Source organism: Quercus suber, unplaced genomic scaffold, assembly GCF_002906115.3.
Source record: "Quercus suber isolate HL8 unplaced genomic scaffold, Cork oak 2.0 scaffold_71, whole genome shotgun sequence".
NCBI classification, from domain to species: Eukaryota; Viridiplantae; Streptophyta; class Magnoliopsida; order Fagales; family Fagaceae; genus Quercus; species Quercus suber.
The window spans coordinates 1,027,606-1,043,716 of NW_027069536.1; the positions used below are offsets into that span (position 1 = coordinate 1,027,606).

General features: G+C 36.0%; 1 protein-coding gene across 1 annotated transcript; it reads left to right on the plus strand.

Moving 5' to 3' along the window:
• Positions 1–2,551: 2,551 nt before the first annotated feature.
• LOC112024818 (histidine-containing phosphotransfer protein 4-like) lies at positions 2,552–14,109 on the plus strand. The gene is made up of 7 exons (XM_065773250.1): positions 2,552–2,640; positions 3,486–3,616; positions 4,013–4,024; positions 4,132–4,203; positions 4,757–4,829; positions 13,737–13,799; positions 13,992–14,109. The coding sequence occupies exons 1-6, from the start codon at positions 2,581–2,583 to the stop codon at positions 13,755–13,757; spliced, it is 369 nt and encodes a 122-aa protein (XP_065629322.1). The 5' UTR covers positions 2,552–2,580; the 3' UTR covers positions 13,758–13,799; positions 13,992–14,109.
• The last annotated feature ends 2,002 nt before the right edge of the window (positions 14,110–16,111 follow it).

A 16,111-nucleotide genomic window follows, 5' to 3' on the forward strand; every position in this document is an offset into this window, starting at 1 on the left:
AAAGCCTGTAGCACGAATGTGAGCTTTGTCGCCTCAACAAGCACCCCATACCACTAAGCCACCTTATTAGTACCACCCCTACCAGAATATGGCGATATATATTGCAAAAAAGAGTATGGTGATGTTAGATTCACAATTTGGGTAAAGGAACAGTGAAAATAGAGTTTGAGATTCCCAATGAGATGCAAAATGGTGTTAGAATCACATTTCAGATGCACAAATAGTGAAAGGAAGTGTTAAATTTGCAATTGGATGAGAAACAAATGAAAAAAGAGTTCAAAATTGTCAAGATAAGGTTTCTTCCTAGCAGTATGCATACGTGAGCCTAAGCCTATATATGCAGACACTAAGCATGCGTACATAAGCTGAAGCCCATGTACGCAAACTCTCAAGAACAAGCCTACATACGCAAGAAGAGAGGCTGCATACACATGAATCTAAGCTGCGCATGCAGGCTCGAGTCCTCATATGCATGAACCAACGTAAAGAGTTGTTCTTCGACAATTTCAAGCATATCTCAACCAAAATCCATTCTAAACATGTTCCTACCACTCCTAACGTGTCAGGTTTTCATCTAAACCCATCCCACAACAAAACCCAAGCATTTGTAAGTCCAAAGACAGATTAAAACGGAAGATCAAAAGAAAACTCAAAAATGAGAAAAAAAATATGAAAAACTCACCAATTTGGCCCAGGCATTTGCCAAAAGATGATCCTCTGGCCGGTATGTCAAGGAAAGAGGCTCCAGCAGCCTCACTACCCCACTCCAAAAAGTGAGGTTAAAGGTATCTCTTGAGAGCACGTAGGAGGTTTTCTTGGACTTAGATGTGTAAATATCGCATTTTGTACCCCTTACGACTCGGGCTTCCATTCCTCAATTATGCTGAATTCTAAGACCTAAGGTTGGTTTAGGGCCCAATCAAATGTTAAATTGACTTGAAAATGTTAAAATGAAAAATATAATTTTTAATGAGAAAATAAATCTTTTTCTAGAAAAGTGAGGCCAAGGAAACCCTCGCTATGTGCACGCAAGAATCGGCATGCGCACGTAAAGTTTTGCACACGCACGCATAGCAAATTCCAAAAACTAAACAATGCAAGTTTTCTGCATTAATGTTGAGGTTTGAAACGAACCCCACATCGACTAGGAGTCTTTCCAAATCCCTTATTTTCACACTATAAGTAGCCTTACATAGTATATTTTTAAGGACACACAGAAATCTCATAGAAAAACACTAAGATTCACTAGAAATAGTGAATCAAAGAGGGATTTTTTCACAAAACATCCTCAAGTCAATTTTCTTTTAATTAGGGTCTTTTCTGACCTTGATCTTTGAGTTAAAGATTACTAATCACTCTTTTATTGAATTGTGAATAGATTTGACTCAGGGGAACGATCAAAAATCAAGTCTAAACTTTTCCTTTCTTTTTCTTTTTGCACTTTAATCTTTTTGTTTGCTTTATTTTCTTTTTATAATGTGTTATAATATGTTTATGTAGTCTAGGTTTACGTTTTTGTATGTCTAGAAAGCATGTTAGGATGTTAGATTTAGCATTTTAAGTATTTGCTATGTTTCTAGGGTTTCTAGGCGAAAATCCACATGCGCATAATCTTGCCTATGCACATAGGGTTGTTCATGCGTGTGCATGAACTAGCCCAGAAACCCTAATTTTATTTCATCTATCTTTACTTCTATTTTCACATGTAATACTTCTGTTTAAGCTCTTTTCCATGTTACAAGTCTTTTCATCAAAGAAAATGTGGACATAGCATTTTTTTTTAACCAAAAAGAAATTGTTATTAATTATACAAGATTTCACAAAATAACACAAGTTTTATTATTATTATTATTATTATTATTATTATTATTATTATTCGCAAGGCTAGATGAATAACCACACCAACAAGACCTAAACTTTTTGGGATAATTTTATCATTAATTTTCTAAAATCTTATCCAAATCAGTGGATTAGATTTTATCACATTATTGATAATTAAGCAATGCTAACAGTTATCACTATTTTATTCACATCCTTTTGTATAAAAAAATATCATTATTTTTTTTTATTTCAATTATCAGTAATGCTACATCCACAACAATTTCATGATAAATTTCATGTTGTTATTGGTTTTAATCTGGGCCTACCACCTAAATTATTTTTTTGCCCACTATTAATAGCTAATAACAACTTGTCACCTACGAATTGTTGTGAAATTATTGTGACAGGTTGTTACTGGTGGGCAAGGAAATAATTTCAGTTACAGATTCAAATTTAAACCAATAATAGCTGCCACCTAGAATTTATTGTGAGGGTAGCACTTCTTGATTTTAGAATAGATGGATAAAATTTTAAGAAGTGCATGATGGACTTACCAAAAAACTATAGAAGATCTTTAACCCTACCTAAAACTAACTTCCTAATCTCACTGGGAGGAGTTAGAGACTCATAATTCAAAGCCAAATAAAATAATATTCTAGCTGAGTTACTACTTCCAACTCCAACAAATTCCTTTTCAGTCTGCTAGGCTTGCCATTACAGTACTCAAGCCCCTTTTTAGTTTATCCCTTTTTCATAAGAATGGAGAGTGATCTCTTGCGCCAACAGATTTCCAACATGAGGCAGTCCCTCTTTGTTGAGGTTTTCTCTTATTTTATGAAGTTTATTTATTTATTTATTTTTGTAGTTTACACATTATTTTCAATACTATGGCAACTCAACTTCTGTACAGGATCCTTTATTTTCTTTTATTGTCTTTTTTCTTCACTGTGACTAGCTGGATAGAATTTTAAATTTCTGCCTGTATCCATTCATAAAACTGGTCCATAAAATTTTCAATCTGAAAGGTGTAATGCATGACGTACAAGGATCATTCTTACAATACCATGTTCTGTGACTTTGTATTATTGCTTCTTCGGATTCTTTGAGGATCGAATTCATAAAAGTGAGAGATTCAAACTCATGAATGTGAATGGAACCTACCTTTGCCTTTGTAGCCTAAAGCCAATATCTTTATGTGCGCAATTAGCTAGAACTCAGTCTTTAGGCTTGACTTTAAATTGTCAAGAAAAAATAAATGGCAATATCAAACATAGGACCTAGCTAGGGTGATTTGTGATGAGTTATGTCTTCCAGTCAATATCTCTCTAAACTTATTTTTCTTTTTTCCTTTTTTCCTTGTTCATTGCTTTAAGGGTAGGATGATTTGTAATGAGTTATGTCTTCCAGTTTTTTCATCTTGTATAATGATATATCATATATGTGATTTTATATGTCACACCAAAATTGGCAATTATGCTTATGTGAAATGAGACTTAATCTTATGGCAAATATCTCAATGGTAAACCCTGAATTCGATACCTTTATTCATTTGCAACCATGGAAAAGCCATCTGAAATTATCTTCCTTTAAAAGTAAAAGGGAAAATGTGCTCAGAATGAGAAATTGAGTGAGAAACCAAAATATAATGATGCTGTTTATTGCAGGAAATTCTTGAGTACCAATTTCTTCAATTGGAGCAACTGCAGGATAACAAAAACCCCAACTTTCTTCGGGAAATTATGACCTTGTATTTCAGAGAGTCACCAAAGACGATAGCTATCATAGATCAAGCATTGTGAGTAGTATTACACAAAAATATTTCTTTTTTATTTTGGAGAAAATATTACCATATATATCCTCGACGACAACAACAATTAACATAAAACAATAGTAAGTCAAGAACCTTGTGTGGTTCACTGTCAATGCTCTTTTCTTCGCGGTTTGAATTTCTCTCTCCCACTTATTTTTTTTATTTAAAAAAAAAAAAAAAAAAAAAAACCCTTTTAATTCCATGCTCAAATTTGCAAATTTCTCTCTCCCACTTATTTTTTTTATTTAAAAAAAAAAAAAAAAAAAAAAACCCTTTTAATTCCATGCTCAAATTTGCAATTGGAGATAGTTTTAACTGTACCTTCATCAGCTTAAAGGAAGCAGTGCGTGGTATTTCTCTATAATTGGCTTGATGAAAATTAATGGAACAGAGGTCAAATACTGACTTCTACAGCCACGATTAGTTATCATATCTTATGCAACATCCTGCAATAGTTAATTTGTTTATATTTTTTTGAAGATCATTCTTGTTATTTGCAGCATTGGTGCTAATAAGGTTACTAAAGAAATCAACCAAGCATTGGAATGTTTCAAAGGAGGTGACATCCAAGGGTAATATTTCTGCTTGTATCAATATATTGTTCTATTTAATTATTTATCTTTTTTTCTCATGTTTGAAATTTTACCAATATCATCTATCTTTTTTTTCTTTTATTTTAAAAAAATATATATTCGATGAAAGTTATAAATAATTTTAAAAAAAAAAACCTTTCTTTTCTTGACAATTAGATAAGTTCTTTTGAGGACCACTAATTCAGCTAACCAATATTCTTTTTTTCTTTTTTCTTTTTTTTCTTTTACTTTGAGTCATTGAATTTTCTCAAATTTAGAGGCCAATTCAAATAGTTTGAATGTTCAAACTTAAAAATAAAAAATATATGTTATTAATTAGTTTATTTTTTCAAAATTTTAGTGGCCAAGGCAAAAAACATGGTTCTGCCATTGGAAGGAAGGCAAGCTCATAGGTTCTAGAACATCTTTGTGAATGTTTAACTTAACAAGTAAAAAAAAAAAAAATGGATTTATGTAATTATGTAATCTAAAGCACCAATTTTTGGGTTTTCTGTTACTCATGCTAAATCATTACATCCAATTACTTGAGCAGATGCAAGGGTGCAGTTCAGAGATTGAAGCAAGAGCATAACATCCTAAGGAATAGACTTGAATCTTATTTTCAGGTCTCTCTCTCACACGAAAATAATTGATTGTCTTGGTTGAGCTGTGAACGAGTGAAATGTTGTTTGCGTTTTGTTAATGTTGCAGCTACTGCGACAAGCTAAGATTTGCTGAGACAGCTAATCCGTCCCAATTGAGGGAAAGCTTCCTAATGGGATTCCCAGAAAGGAAAGGGTGAGAAGTGAGAACGAGCTGGTCTTTGATAGAGCAGTTCCACCTCCCAATCTACCATTTTTATGATCTAATGAAGAAAAATCCATGGAAAATAATATTGCACCCTCACTAACACACACCGTACACACATTGGTTTTTAACTGAAGTCATAATTTCGGTATAAAACACACGTGTGTAATAACCAGCTCTAAAAAATCTAGGGGTCTTCCCTCTATATTTTGGAGCAGTTGGTTTAGTTTTCCCATGTGTTATATTGGAAATTAACTAGCTTTTCATGGTTGGTTTGTGGGGAACTAGATTCCTCTATGTCTGCAACTTCCATTTCATGTCTAGCATTCAACTTCCATCCAGTTGGTTTAGAAAGTAGAAACCCTTTTACTAATGGGTTAAATTCTAAACATAAAATGGGGAAACTGAAAATTCTAAATTTAGCTTCATTTTGCTTGTTTTGGAAACACAACTCGCTAAAATATGTAACTATAATCCACTGAAAAAAAAAAAAAAACCTTACCAACTACATCTTTTAATATCGTTTTCTCTATCGCTAAGGAGGCTTCTCTGAGGCTCCAAAAAAACTTCCCTTAGGCTGTAGAATCTGTCGTCCCTGGTGTGAGCATCCTTTGTAACTCAAGCAATCCTAGTTGCTTGGAGGAGGCTAGATGATAGTTTTTTTTTCTCTCTTGGGGATAGGGAGACACAAGAGTTTGAGTGGTCTAGAAAATGGAAAATCTTACAAAACATTGGCAAAGAATGTCGTTGAATGCTAGGGAAGGTGAAGAGTTGGGTTTGGATGATGAGCTCTCAACTAAGAACTTCACCATGGTAGCGAAGTTTCTAACAAAAAGGGCACTAAATGTGGAGGCGGTGACAAGAACTTTCAACCCTCTTTGGAGGTCGGTGAAGGGGTTTGAGGTTCGGAGAATCAATGACCACATTTTGCTTTTACCTCTGAAAAGAAGGAAGAGGTAGAGAGGATAATGAGTAACGCCCCTTGGAGCTTTGACAAACACCTTGTAGTGTTGCAGTGGTACGACAAGGAAGTTCCTCTTCGGGCCATAGAGTTCGATAAAATTCCGATATGGGTCCAAATTCACGATGTCTCAATAAGATTTATGAATAAAACAGTGGCGGAAAAACTCTGTGAAGTAGTAGGGATGATCTGCAAAAGTACTGATGAGAAAGAGATGGATGGGGGAAGTTTTTTGCAGACGAAGGTTATCATTGATATAAACAAACCATTGTCCAGGAGATGGCGAATCTCTCTATCCCACGGTGAGCAAAGTTGGGTGTTTTTCAAGTATGAAAGAATACCCAACATCTGTTACTTGTGTGGATGTCTGAATCATGTGGATAGAGACTGTGACTTGTGTATTGAGAGTGAAGGAAATCTTACGAAGGAGAGCCAAGTGTATGGAGCATGGATATGTGCAGCACCATTTGTGAAGGGAAGAAACTCAGTACTCAAAGTCCCAAGCTTCTACACTGCAAAGAAAGCTCAACAAAAATAGGGGGCTGACGATGGGAGTGGGGTGTTGCTGCCGGTGGTGAGGGAAGATGACCAACCTCCCACAGTGGAGTACGTGCAAACTGAGGAAGCAGCAAAATTTCATGAGGAAATTAATGAAGTACCAATGGTGTTAGAAGTAGAAGATATGATCTTAGATTTGGTGGTATTGGGAAGCCGTGATTCAGGGGAGATATTTGAGGAAAGGCTAGATGAGATTGACAAGGCACTGGCAAGATTTGACATGGTGAGAGGCGTGACTTTAGGGGTTAACCTAGAGGGAAAAAATGAGGGAAATAAGGAACAAAGGACAGCTAGGAGGGCTGAGTCTACCCTAAAGTCAGTGAAAAGTAATGCAGATAATTCGGCTGATGTAATGGGGACTACTCAACCACATGTGCAGGAGGAAAACTTGGTAAGTGTACCTATTACCTAATCAGCATTATGTGATATCTCTAATGTTATTGGTTCCAGAAAAAATAGTACTAGGTTGGAAAAAGTTAAAAGAATTAGGAAGAGAGACTGTGCACGTCCCGTGGAGAATGTTACTCCTAGGGTGAAAAAAAATATAAAGAGCTTAGCTTCAGAGGTGGATTACAGTGAATTACCAAGCAAGAAGAGGCTAGTTTCCCACTTTGGTCATAAACTAAACAATTTAATGGTGGAGGCTATGTTGCAGCCCCGCTAACAACAATGAATCTCTTATGCCAGAACTGTCGAGGACTTAGGAACCGTCAAACAAAGCAAGAGCTTGGTGATTTAATACGAACTCATTCTCCTTCAATCGTGCTTTAGCAGAAACATGGCTGAAAAAAGCTACACTAATTTATTTACGTGATAAGTTGAAGTTTGAAGGGATGGTAGAATTTTCTAGAGAAGGGAGGGGTGGAGGGGTGGCGGTTTTTTGGAAGAAATAAGTGGATTTCTTGGTGGATACTTACTCCCTGAATCATATTGATGCGATCATTAATAAAGGGAAGGAGGAGGAGTGGCGATTTATTGGCTTCTATAGGGAATCTGATACAAACAACCATTACATCTCTTGGGCTACCTTGAGAAGATTAAAATCCAAACTTTCCCTACCTTGGTTATGTGTAGGAGACTTCAATGAAATTATTAGAGCCCATGAGAAATTGGGGGGGAGGCATAGACCAAGCAGGCAAATGGAGGAGTTTAGGGGTGTGTTGGATGAGTGTTGGTTTCAAGACTTGGGATATTATCGTAACAAGTTCACTTGGTGTAATGGGCATGGAGAGGGGCATACGATGTGGGAGAGACTTGATAGAGCGGTAGGTATGGTGGATTGGCTCTCAATGTTTCTAACTACTAAAGTGGTTCATATGGAGAATGGTACATCGGACCATAAACCGATCATGATCTACTTGTTAGATATACCCAAGAGAGTGAACAAACCATGGAGGTTTGAACAAATGTGGATGAGGGATGAGGGTTGTAGAGAAGTGATACCAAGGCAGCCTGATAAGTAGAGTGGAAGAAAAAGTGGATAGATGTCATAGAAACTTGAAGTGGTGGAGCAAAGTTGCCTTTGGCAATGTGATTCGAAGCCTTAGGGAGAAAAAAGGCCAATTGAGAGTTGCCAAGTAAGATGCTATATGAAGTGAAAGTATTTCTCGGGCTCAAAGGTTGAAGAAAGAGATTTCAAAACTCTTGGTGAAGGAAGAACAAATGTGGAAATAGCGATCCCAAGCTCTTTAGCTGCAAGAGGGTGATAACAACAGCAAGTATTTTCATAGTAGAGCCTTGCATCAGTTTAGAAGGAATCGAATTGACGCACTTGAAGATTCAGGTGAGCACAGATGAGGATGAGATTTCAAATATATTGGTTAATTATTACCAATACCTTTTCAATTCCATAAATCCGTGCATGATGGAGGAAGTAGCAGCTGGTATTCCTTGCTCTATTTCGGAGGAGATGAACCAATTTCTTAATGGTGGGTTCACAAAGGAGGAGGTGGCCACGGCTCTGAAGCAAATGGAACCATTGAAGGCTCCAGGACCAAATGGACTCCCACCTCTTTTCTTTCAGCACTATTGGTCGTCAATGGGCGAAGATGTGCCTAAAGCAGTGTTAAGTTGTCTCACCTCAAGTGTCATTCCTCCATCCATAAATCGGACTTTCATCACCCTTATCCCAAAGGTAAAAAAGCCCTACAAAAGTCTCTGAATTTTGCCTTATATCTTTATGTAATATAATTTATAAGCTTGTATCCAAGGTGATTGCAAACAGGCTTAAAGGGGTGCTACATTTGATTATTTCGGAGTCTCAAAGTGCCTTCCAATCAGACAAGAAAATTTCCAATAATATTCTTGTAGCATTTGAGACCTCACATCATATGAAGAACCAAAAATCAAAAAAAGGGGGTTTCATGGCCTTGAAGCTTGACATGAGCAAGGCTTATGATGGGGTGAAGTGGAAATTCTTGGAGGTCACAATGTTGAAAATAGGCTTTAATGCGAGATGGGTGGCCTTGATTATAAGTTGCATTAATTCGGCTTCCTACTCAATTCTAGTGAATGATGTTCCAAAGGGGGATATTCGGCCAACAAGGGGTATTAGGCAAGGGGACCCTCTCTCCCCGTACCTATTCTTAATTTTCTCTGAATCTTTAAATTGTCAATTGCAACAGGCAACTAGGTCCGAAGCTATTAGGGGTTTTCCTTTTGCAAAAATGGCCCCAAATCACTCATTTATTCTTTGCTAACGACACCCTCTATTTTGCCATGCTACAATGAGTGATTTGGATTTTATCCAACGTATTTTGATTTTGTATGAGCAAGCCTCTATTTAAAAATTAAATAGAGAAAAAACCATCGTGTTTTTTAGCAAGGCTACTCCAGACGAGAGGAAGCTTGAGATAACAGATCTATTAGGAGTAAGTGAAGTGCAGGAATATGAGAAATATCTTGGTCTTCTGGTGGTGGTTGGGAGAAACAAAAAGGCAAGTCTCAATTTCATTAAGGAGAGAGTATGGAATAAGCTTCAAGGTTGGAAGGAAAAGCTCCTCTCACAAGCGGGAAAGGAGGTGCTCCTGAAAGCGATAGTTCAAGCTATACCCACTTTTGCAATGAGTTGTTTCAAACTCCCATCCGGATCATTAAATATATTGAGATGATGATAAGAAAATTTTGGTGGGGTCAATAGGGAGACCAACGTAAGATCCATTGTAAAAATTGGGAAACATTGTGCAAACCAAAGGCATTGGTGGGCATGGGCTTTAAAGATTTGGAAAAAAATTAATGATGCTATGCTTGCTAAGCAAGTGTGGAGATTATTAGTGGATCACTCATCCCTATTTTATCAAGTCTTTAGTGCAAAATATTTCCCGAGTGGTTTAGTTTTTGATGCAAAGGTAGCTTCAGGGTCGTATGCATAGCAAAGCATTGTAAAGGCTAGAAAACTTGTCCAATCAGGGTTGCTTTAGAGAGTTGGGAACGGAATGAAGATTAACATTTGCAAAGATAGGTGGCTACCTGGAGGGGCCTCGGCATGTGTTGTTTTTCTGAAGAATGAGGAGGCCTCAAATTGGGTAGTTGCTAATCTGTTGATAACCACCGGGGGGGGGGGGGGTTGGAATGACCAGCTTGTGGATGCACTCTTTCTGTCGTTTGAAGCCCACAAAATCAAGGGAATCCCACTGTGTGTCACGGACCAGGAGGATTGCATTACAGGGGGGGGGGGGGGGGGGGTTGGAATGACCAGCTTGTGGATGCACTCTTTCTGTCGTTTGAAGCCCACAAAATCAAGGGAATCCCACTGTGTGTCACGGACCAGGAGGATTGCATTACATGGTTGAGGTGCAGGTCGGGTTCCTACTCAGTAAAAAGGGGCTACCAACTATTGTGCGAGTTTGAGCTGAATGCCTTACCATCTAGCTCCAGTTCTGATGAGGTAAAAAGTTTTTGGTAGAGTATTTGGTGTTTAAAAGTTCCCAATAAGGTTAAGGTGTTTCTATGGCGAGCTTGTTCAAATGCTCTCCCAACTAAGGTGAACCTGCAAAAAAGAAAAGTGGTGGACAGTCCTATGTGTGAACAGTGTGGTTACAGGGCTGAAGACGAGTTACACACAATCTAGGACTGTGATAATGTTCATGAAGGGTGGGCGCCTTCCTTTGCAGAAGTGAGGAGTAAACTCCAGACCATCGAATCCATAATTGACCTTGTGAGCACCATTAAGGTAGAAGGAAAAAAATCTGGAGGAGTTTGTGATGACTGCCTAGTTAATCTAGCTCCGAAGAAACAAACTGATAACTAATGAAGCTACTAAGTTTCAGCAAGGAAGGCAATGGTTAGCACCAAAGCAAAGGACCGAACTAGTGAGGTGGCAATCTCCAACAGAGGATTCAGTAAAAGCAAATTTTGATAGGGCGGTATTCAGGGAGGATCAGGAAGCAGGCATTGGAATGGTCATACGTAACAAAGAAGGGCAGGTTTTGGCGGCTTTGTCAGAGAAGGTGATGATATTAGTGAAGATTTTAGAGATGTTGGCAGCCCAAAGAGCTGCAATCTTTGCTCAGGAACTTGGCTTTCGTCAGGTGTGCTTTGAAGGAGATGTAGAGCTTGTGGTGAAGAGCTTGTAGATAGGGTCAAACCCAAATGCGATGGTTGGTCACCTAGTAAAAGACTTCATGTCTTTAAGGGGTTATTTTCAATCCTATTATATCATCCATGTAAGGTGGCAAGGCAACCATGTTGCCCATGCTTTAGCTAGGGATGCTAGGTTCTCTTTTCCTTTAAGAGTTTGGGTGGAAGGAGTTCCACCAAACATTCTCAGCTATGTTGTAAAAGATTTGCCTCCGAAATAAATTTTCTCCCAGAGTTAGGTTGCCGAAAAAAAAAGAATAATAATAATCCACTGAGAAAAAGTATGTACATGGGTCTTTCTAACGAGATATATTAAGATATAACAAATATTGTTAGCTTAAATGCATTATATATATATATATATAATAAAACAAAACAAAATACATACATTTGTCAATAATTTATTTGTGCTCATTTATTTATGCAAAGTTTGATTTTATTTTTTGAAAAAATATATGAAAATATCATTTAATTAAGTACTAAAAGCATCTTGACTTCTATTCTTTAGAAATTGGAAAAGGCCTATTAGGTTTGGTATTTTTTGGTTTTTGTTTTTGTTGAGTTCCCTAAATGATTTGATTGCTTTGCTCGAACCTGATTTAATCAAATTGCTAGTAGTGCAAGTTTGCACACTAAACTAGTTGAGTATCTACCCCAAAATTTGGGGTTAAACCTTCATTAATTTAATTTTTTTAATATAATTACTTAGTTTGGCAAATCTAAAGAAGGAATTGAAGAGAAACTTTGGGTGGGAATTTATTGTGTCTAAAAAGTTTCTTTGGTCCATCAACACATTGAAACCTGGTGGTATTCTACCCACGACAATCCCATCATCAAGGAGCAAGAGGGCGCCCTTGGCTCCAACCCACCTATGTTCTCTCTCATTAAAAATGATGTCCAATTAAAAAAAAAGTTACAAAAAATCAACCAAAAAAAGCCAATCACCTAAAATTATTAAGAAAATCATGCCCTGAAAAAAGTAAAAAAAGAAGAAGAAGAAAATCACATCCAGTTAAAAAAAAAAAGAATAATAAATAAATAAATAAATAAAAGAAGAAAAACAAAATGGAAGATGCTATGAAGCTTAGCACATACCCAGAGTTCAAAATTGAATTTAATACATTGTCTTCAATGTACATCACGTCCAGGAAGATATCATGCCAAAAAAAAAAAAGCACTAGCACATAGGAGGAGAGGGTAATTCAGTCATTTGACTGCAATTATTCTCTCCTACTACTTTCTCTCCAAGTTGGAGAGATTGAGTTTTGGTAGGCCTAGAGGGAAAATAGCCAGGCCCCACTAATTTCTCTCCCACTCCCTCTTTCAACTAAACACCACTCACACCCAGTTTCTCTCCCATTTTCTACTCTCTTTTTTTCCTCCTCCTTAAAATCATCCCTACCAAACATACCCTTAAATCTGTATCACAATTTTCCTTTTTTTTTTTTTTTTAATTTTGGCAAAATCCAAATATTTTATTTTATTTATTGTATTTTGTTTCCTTAATGGTTGGCGTTAATTGCATTATTTGTATTCAAACTTTTTATTATTATTTATTTTTACATAAAATTCACAATAGAAACTTTTATACAAATTGGTTGGATATTTTTTTTCCTAAATGATGTGCAAATATAAATTAGTTGTTTTGACCTTAACTATGTTTGGTTAAAAATGAATGGGGAGACAAGAGAAAGAAAAGAAGTACATTTTTCCTTTACACAATGTTTGGCAAAAAGGAAGAGGGGGAGGGGGGGGGGGGGGGGGGGGAGGGGGGGAGAGAGAGAGAGAGAGAGAGAGAGAGAAAGGGAAAAGGAGAGAAGAAATTAAATGAAATGAAAATGGGAATTTTCTTTTAAGTAGAATAGAAAGGAAATAGGGTGCTCCATAAAAAAATCTCTCTACTTTTTCATTTCTTCACAATTGCGAAGGAAAGAAAAATGATGGGTCTCATGGAAATGCATTCCCTCCATTTTCTTTTCCTTCCCTCAATTTCTCTCTAATTAAACAAATGATTCCTTTTCTCTTTCCTCCATTTCTTTCCTTTCTTTTCATCTTCCCTCAAATCAAACATAACCTTAATTTGTTTGCTTCGCAAGGGAGGAAGAGAAGGGAAAATAATTGTAATGGTTCCCACCTTAAGAAATCTCTCTGCATTCCTTTTGTCTAACCAAGCAAAGGATTTTTTTTTTTTTTTCCTTTGCCTCCATTGTTTTACTTCATATATATAAAAATCATTACATATTTTAGAAATGTAAAGTTTAAAAAAAGTGTAAGTTAATATCATGTATAATTTGAATCATATAATTGTGATTATTTTTAATTGTATCTGTGCATATGCATAAACCGAAGAGCCTAAAACCAATTAAATACTATATATATATATATATATAAACCATTACATATTTTAAAAATGTATTGTTAAAAAAAAAGTGTAAGATAATATCATGTATAATTTGAATTGTATAATTGTGATTATTTTTAATTATATTTGTGCATATGTACAGGGCTACACACTAATTACTATAATAATAATGAACCATTCAAATCAAATTTTTGAATTCCACACTTATTGATGCAATTGGATAGAGCTTTAAATTTAAATAATTATAGGGTATATTTGTTTTCTTAGGGAGAGAACACATCTCACTAAGCTGGACATGCATCTTCACAAGTTCCTAAACAGCTGTGCTAGGTATGCTTTGTTTTCTTGGCCTTTTAGGGAGCAGGGGAGACATTTCACATTTACAACTAGAATTTAATTATTTGAGTTGACACGGTCGATTTAGAAGCTTTTAATTAATATATATCTCTAAGACTTTTTTTTTTTTAATTCCTTCAATTATTTTGATTTTGTAAAAAAAGAAACTCTTAATGTTATTTGCAGCATTGGTGTTAGAAAGGTGAATATTGAAGTCAAGAAAATAAGGAAATATTCCAGGGAAGACACCATGGAACTGTAATGTTTATAAGTATCCTACATTCCTACTTAAACCCTTATTCTCGGGTCATAATTAGTTGGGGTATTAGATGTAGTTGGAGCGTATTTCTGAATTATAAGATGGAGATATACTTGACAGCTTACATTTAAGCTTAAAGCCTTAAACTGTTTATATTTATGTTAGATCATTATCCTCAACCCGAAATTAGAGTTACACCTTGAGGCATATGTCATACAAATGTAGGATTGAGATATACTTTATAGCACTTTTTTTTTAGTTACAGTAATGGGAATGGAATTCAAATCATGGTTCTTGTAATAAAAGAGAGCATGTTAACGTTATACCACTAAACTAAAAGGTTTTACCACTTTTCTCAAAAAAATAAATAAATAAATAAAATAAAAAATTTTACCACTAAAATATGCTTTGTAGTTTATATATAAGCTTACACTGTTTATAATTTTATATGAAATATGTTAGAGAAAATTAATGCAATTCGTATTGAAAATAATTTACATTATTACAAAATAATAATAATAAACTTTGACGTCTTAAGTATTATTATTTTAGAAAATTATTAACTTTGTTAATAACTATGAGCAGGATTAGGACTACAATCGAGAGGGTGAAACAAGAGTATAAGACTCTCAAGAACAATCTCTCTCTCTCTCTCTCTCTCTCTCTCTCTCTCTCTCTCTCTCTCTCTCTCTCAATAATAGACAATTATACATGTTATTTGTTTCTTGTTTATTCTCCTTCTACTGGTAACCTGTAGAGGTGGAACAATGATGGAGGAGACAGAGAGAGAGAAATGTTGAGAGAGAGAGAGTCAGACGTCAAACGTTTTTAGGTAATTAATGAGATCCTAATAAGAATATTTGTAATAATGAGAGTCTTTTTTAACTGTTGAATCTACTTAAATTCAATGGTTTAAAAAATGTGTAACTTGAACNTTTGTGAGTGAGTTTTGCCATTGTTCCAAACTTACGTTTAAGTCTAGAGTCTGTTATAAGGTGTTTTGTCATGGAATAGCTAAAGGGGGAGATTGTAAAATTGTGATTTAAACTATGTTTTTGTTGGCTTTAATTCCATGCAAAAATGATTGTAATTTATTCAATCTTTTGTCCCTATATATTATTGTAGGATTTGATTGTAGGGTGTTAGTATAGAGTGTGGTGAAGACTCAAGCTATTAAAGACAGTGATTTCTGGGTAGCTCGTGAGAGTCCCGCGAAGTGATCCATGTGAGGGCACATGTGGAATGCGAAGACATCATGCATAATGCACGTTATGTTTCGCAGTAGCTCGTGAGTAAGGCTTCTTGCGAGTAGTCCGAAACATTCTGTTTTTAGAGTGATTTTCTGATACACACTTTCTTACCCAACTATATAAACCCCATTACCCACAAATTGTAAGTGGCTTCAGAGAGAAAACCCTAGCACAACACACTACCTAGTTAGAGATTGTTATACCCATTCTTAAACAATTGCTTATGAGTTTTCCTCATTACCTCTCCCATTTCCATACCATTGGAGGAGATTTCTACCAAAACTTACCCACACCTTAGAGTGTTGAGAGTGTTTTGGTACTGCTGGGAAGCATTGGAAGATGCCAAGGATGGCAGATGCAACATGGAGCTTGTTGCGGATATCTAGAGAGCTAGACAAGACACGGTTTTAGAAGCCTTGTTGGAGTAGGAGCTTGGGGGCTTAGGTACATCGGAGATTAGGCTTAGGGGTCTCTTGCTAACTCATGTATCAACTGATTGTCTAGTGATCATTATCGCTTGGAGGGCGGCAAGAGGTTTTTCGAGTTCTTCAGTTTCATCTTTGATAACACATCGGCGTGTTTATCTTGTGTTTCATTTCTTCCCTTTCTGTCTTTACATTCCATTTTACTTGGTTGTTCTGTTTAGATAGAGTAGCTTGTTTGTTTCACGCTCACATTTACCTTTTACCCACTTAGTATTAAGTTAGTAAAATCAACAGCCTAACTTTAATTTGGGGGTCTAAACAGCTCGTGTTTTCAACAATTTTCGAGCTTTCAAATTCTTTAGACACTAACAA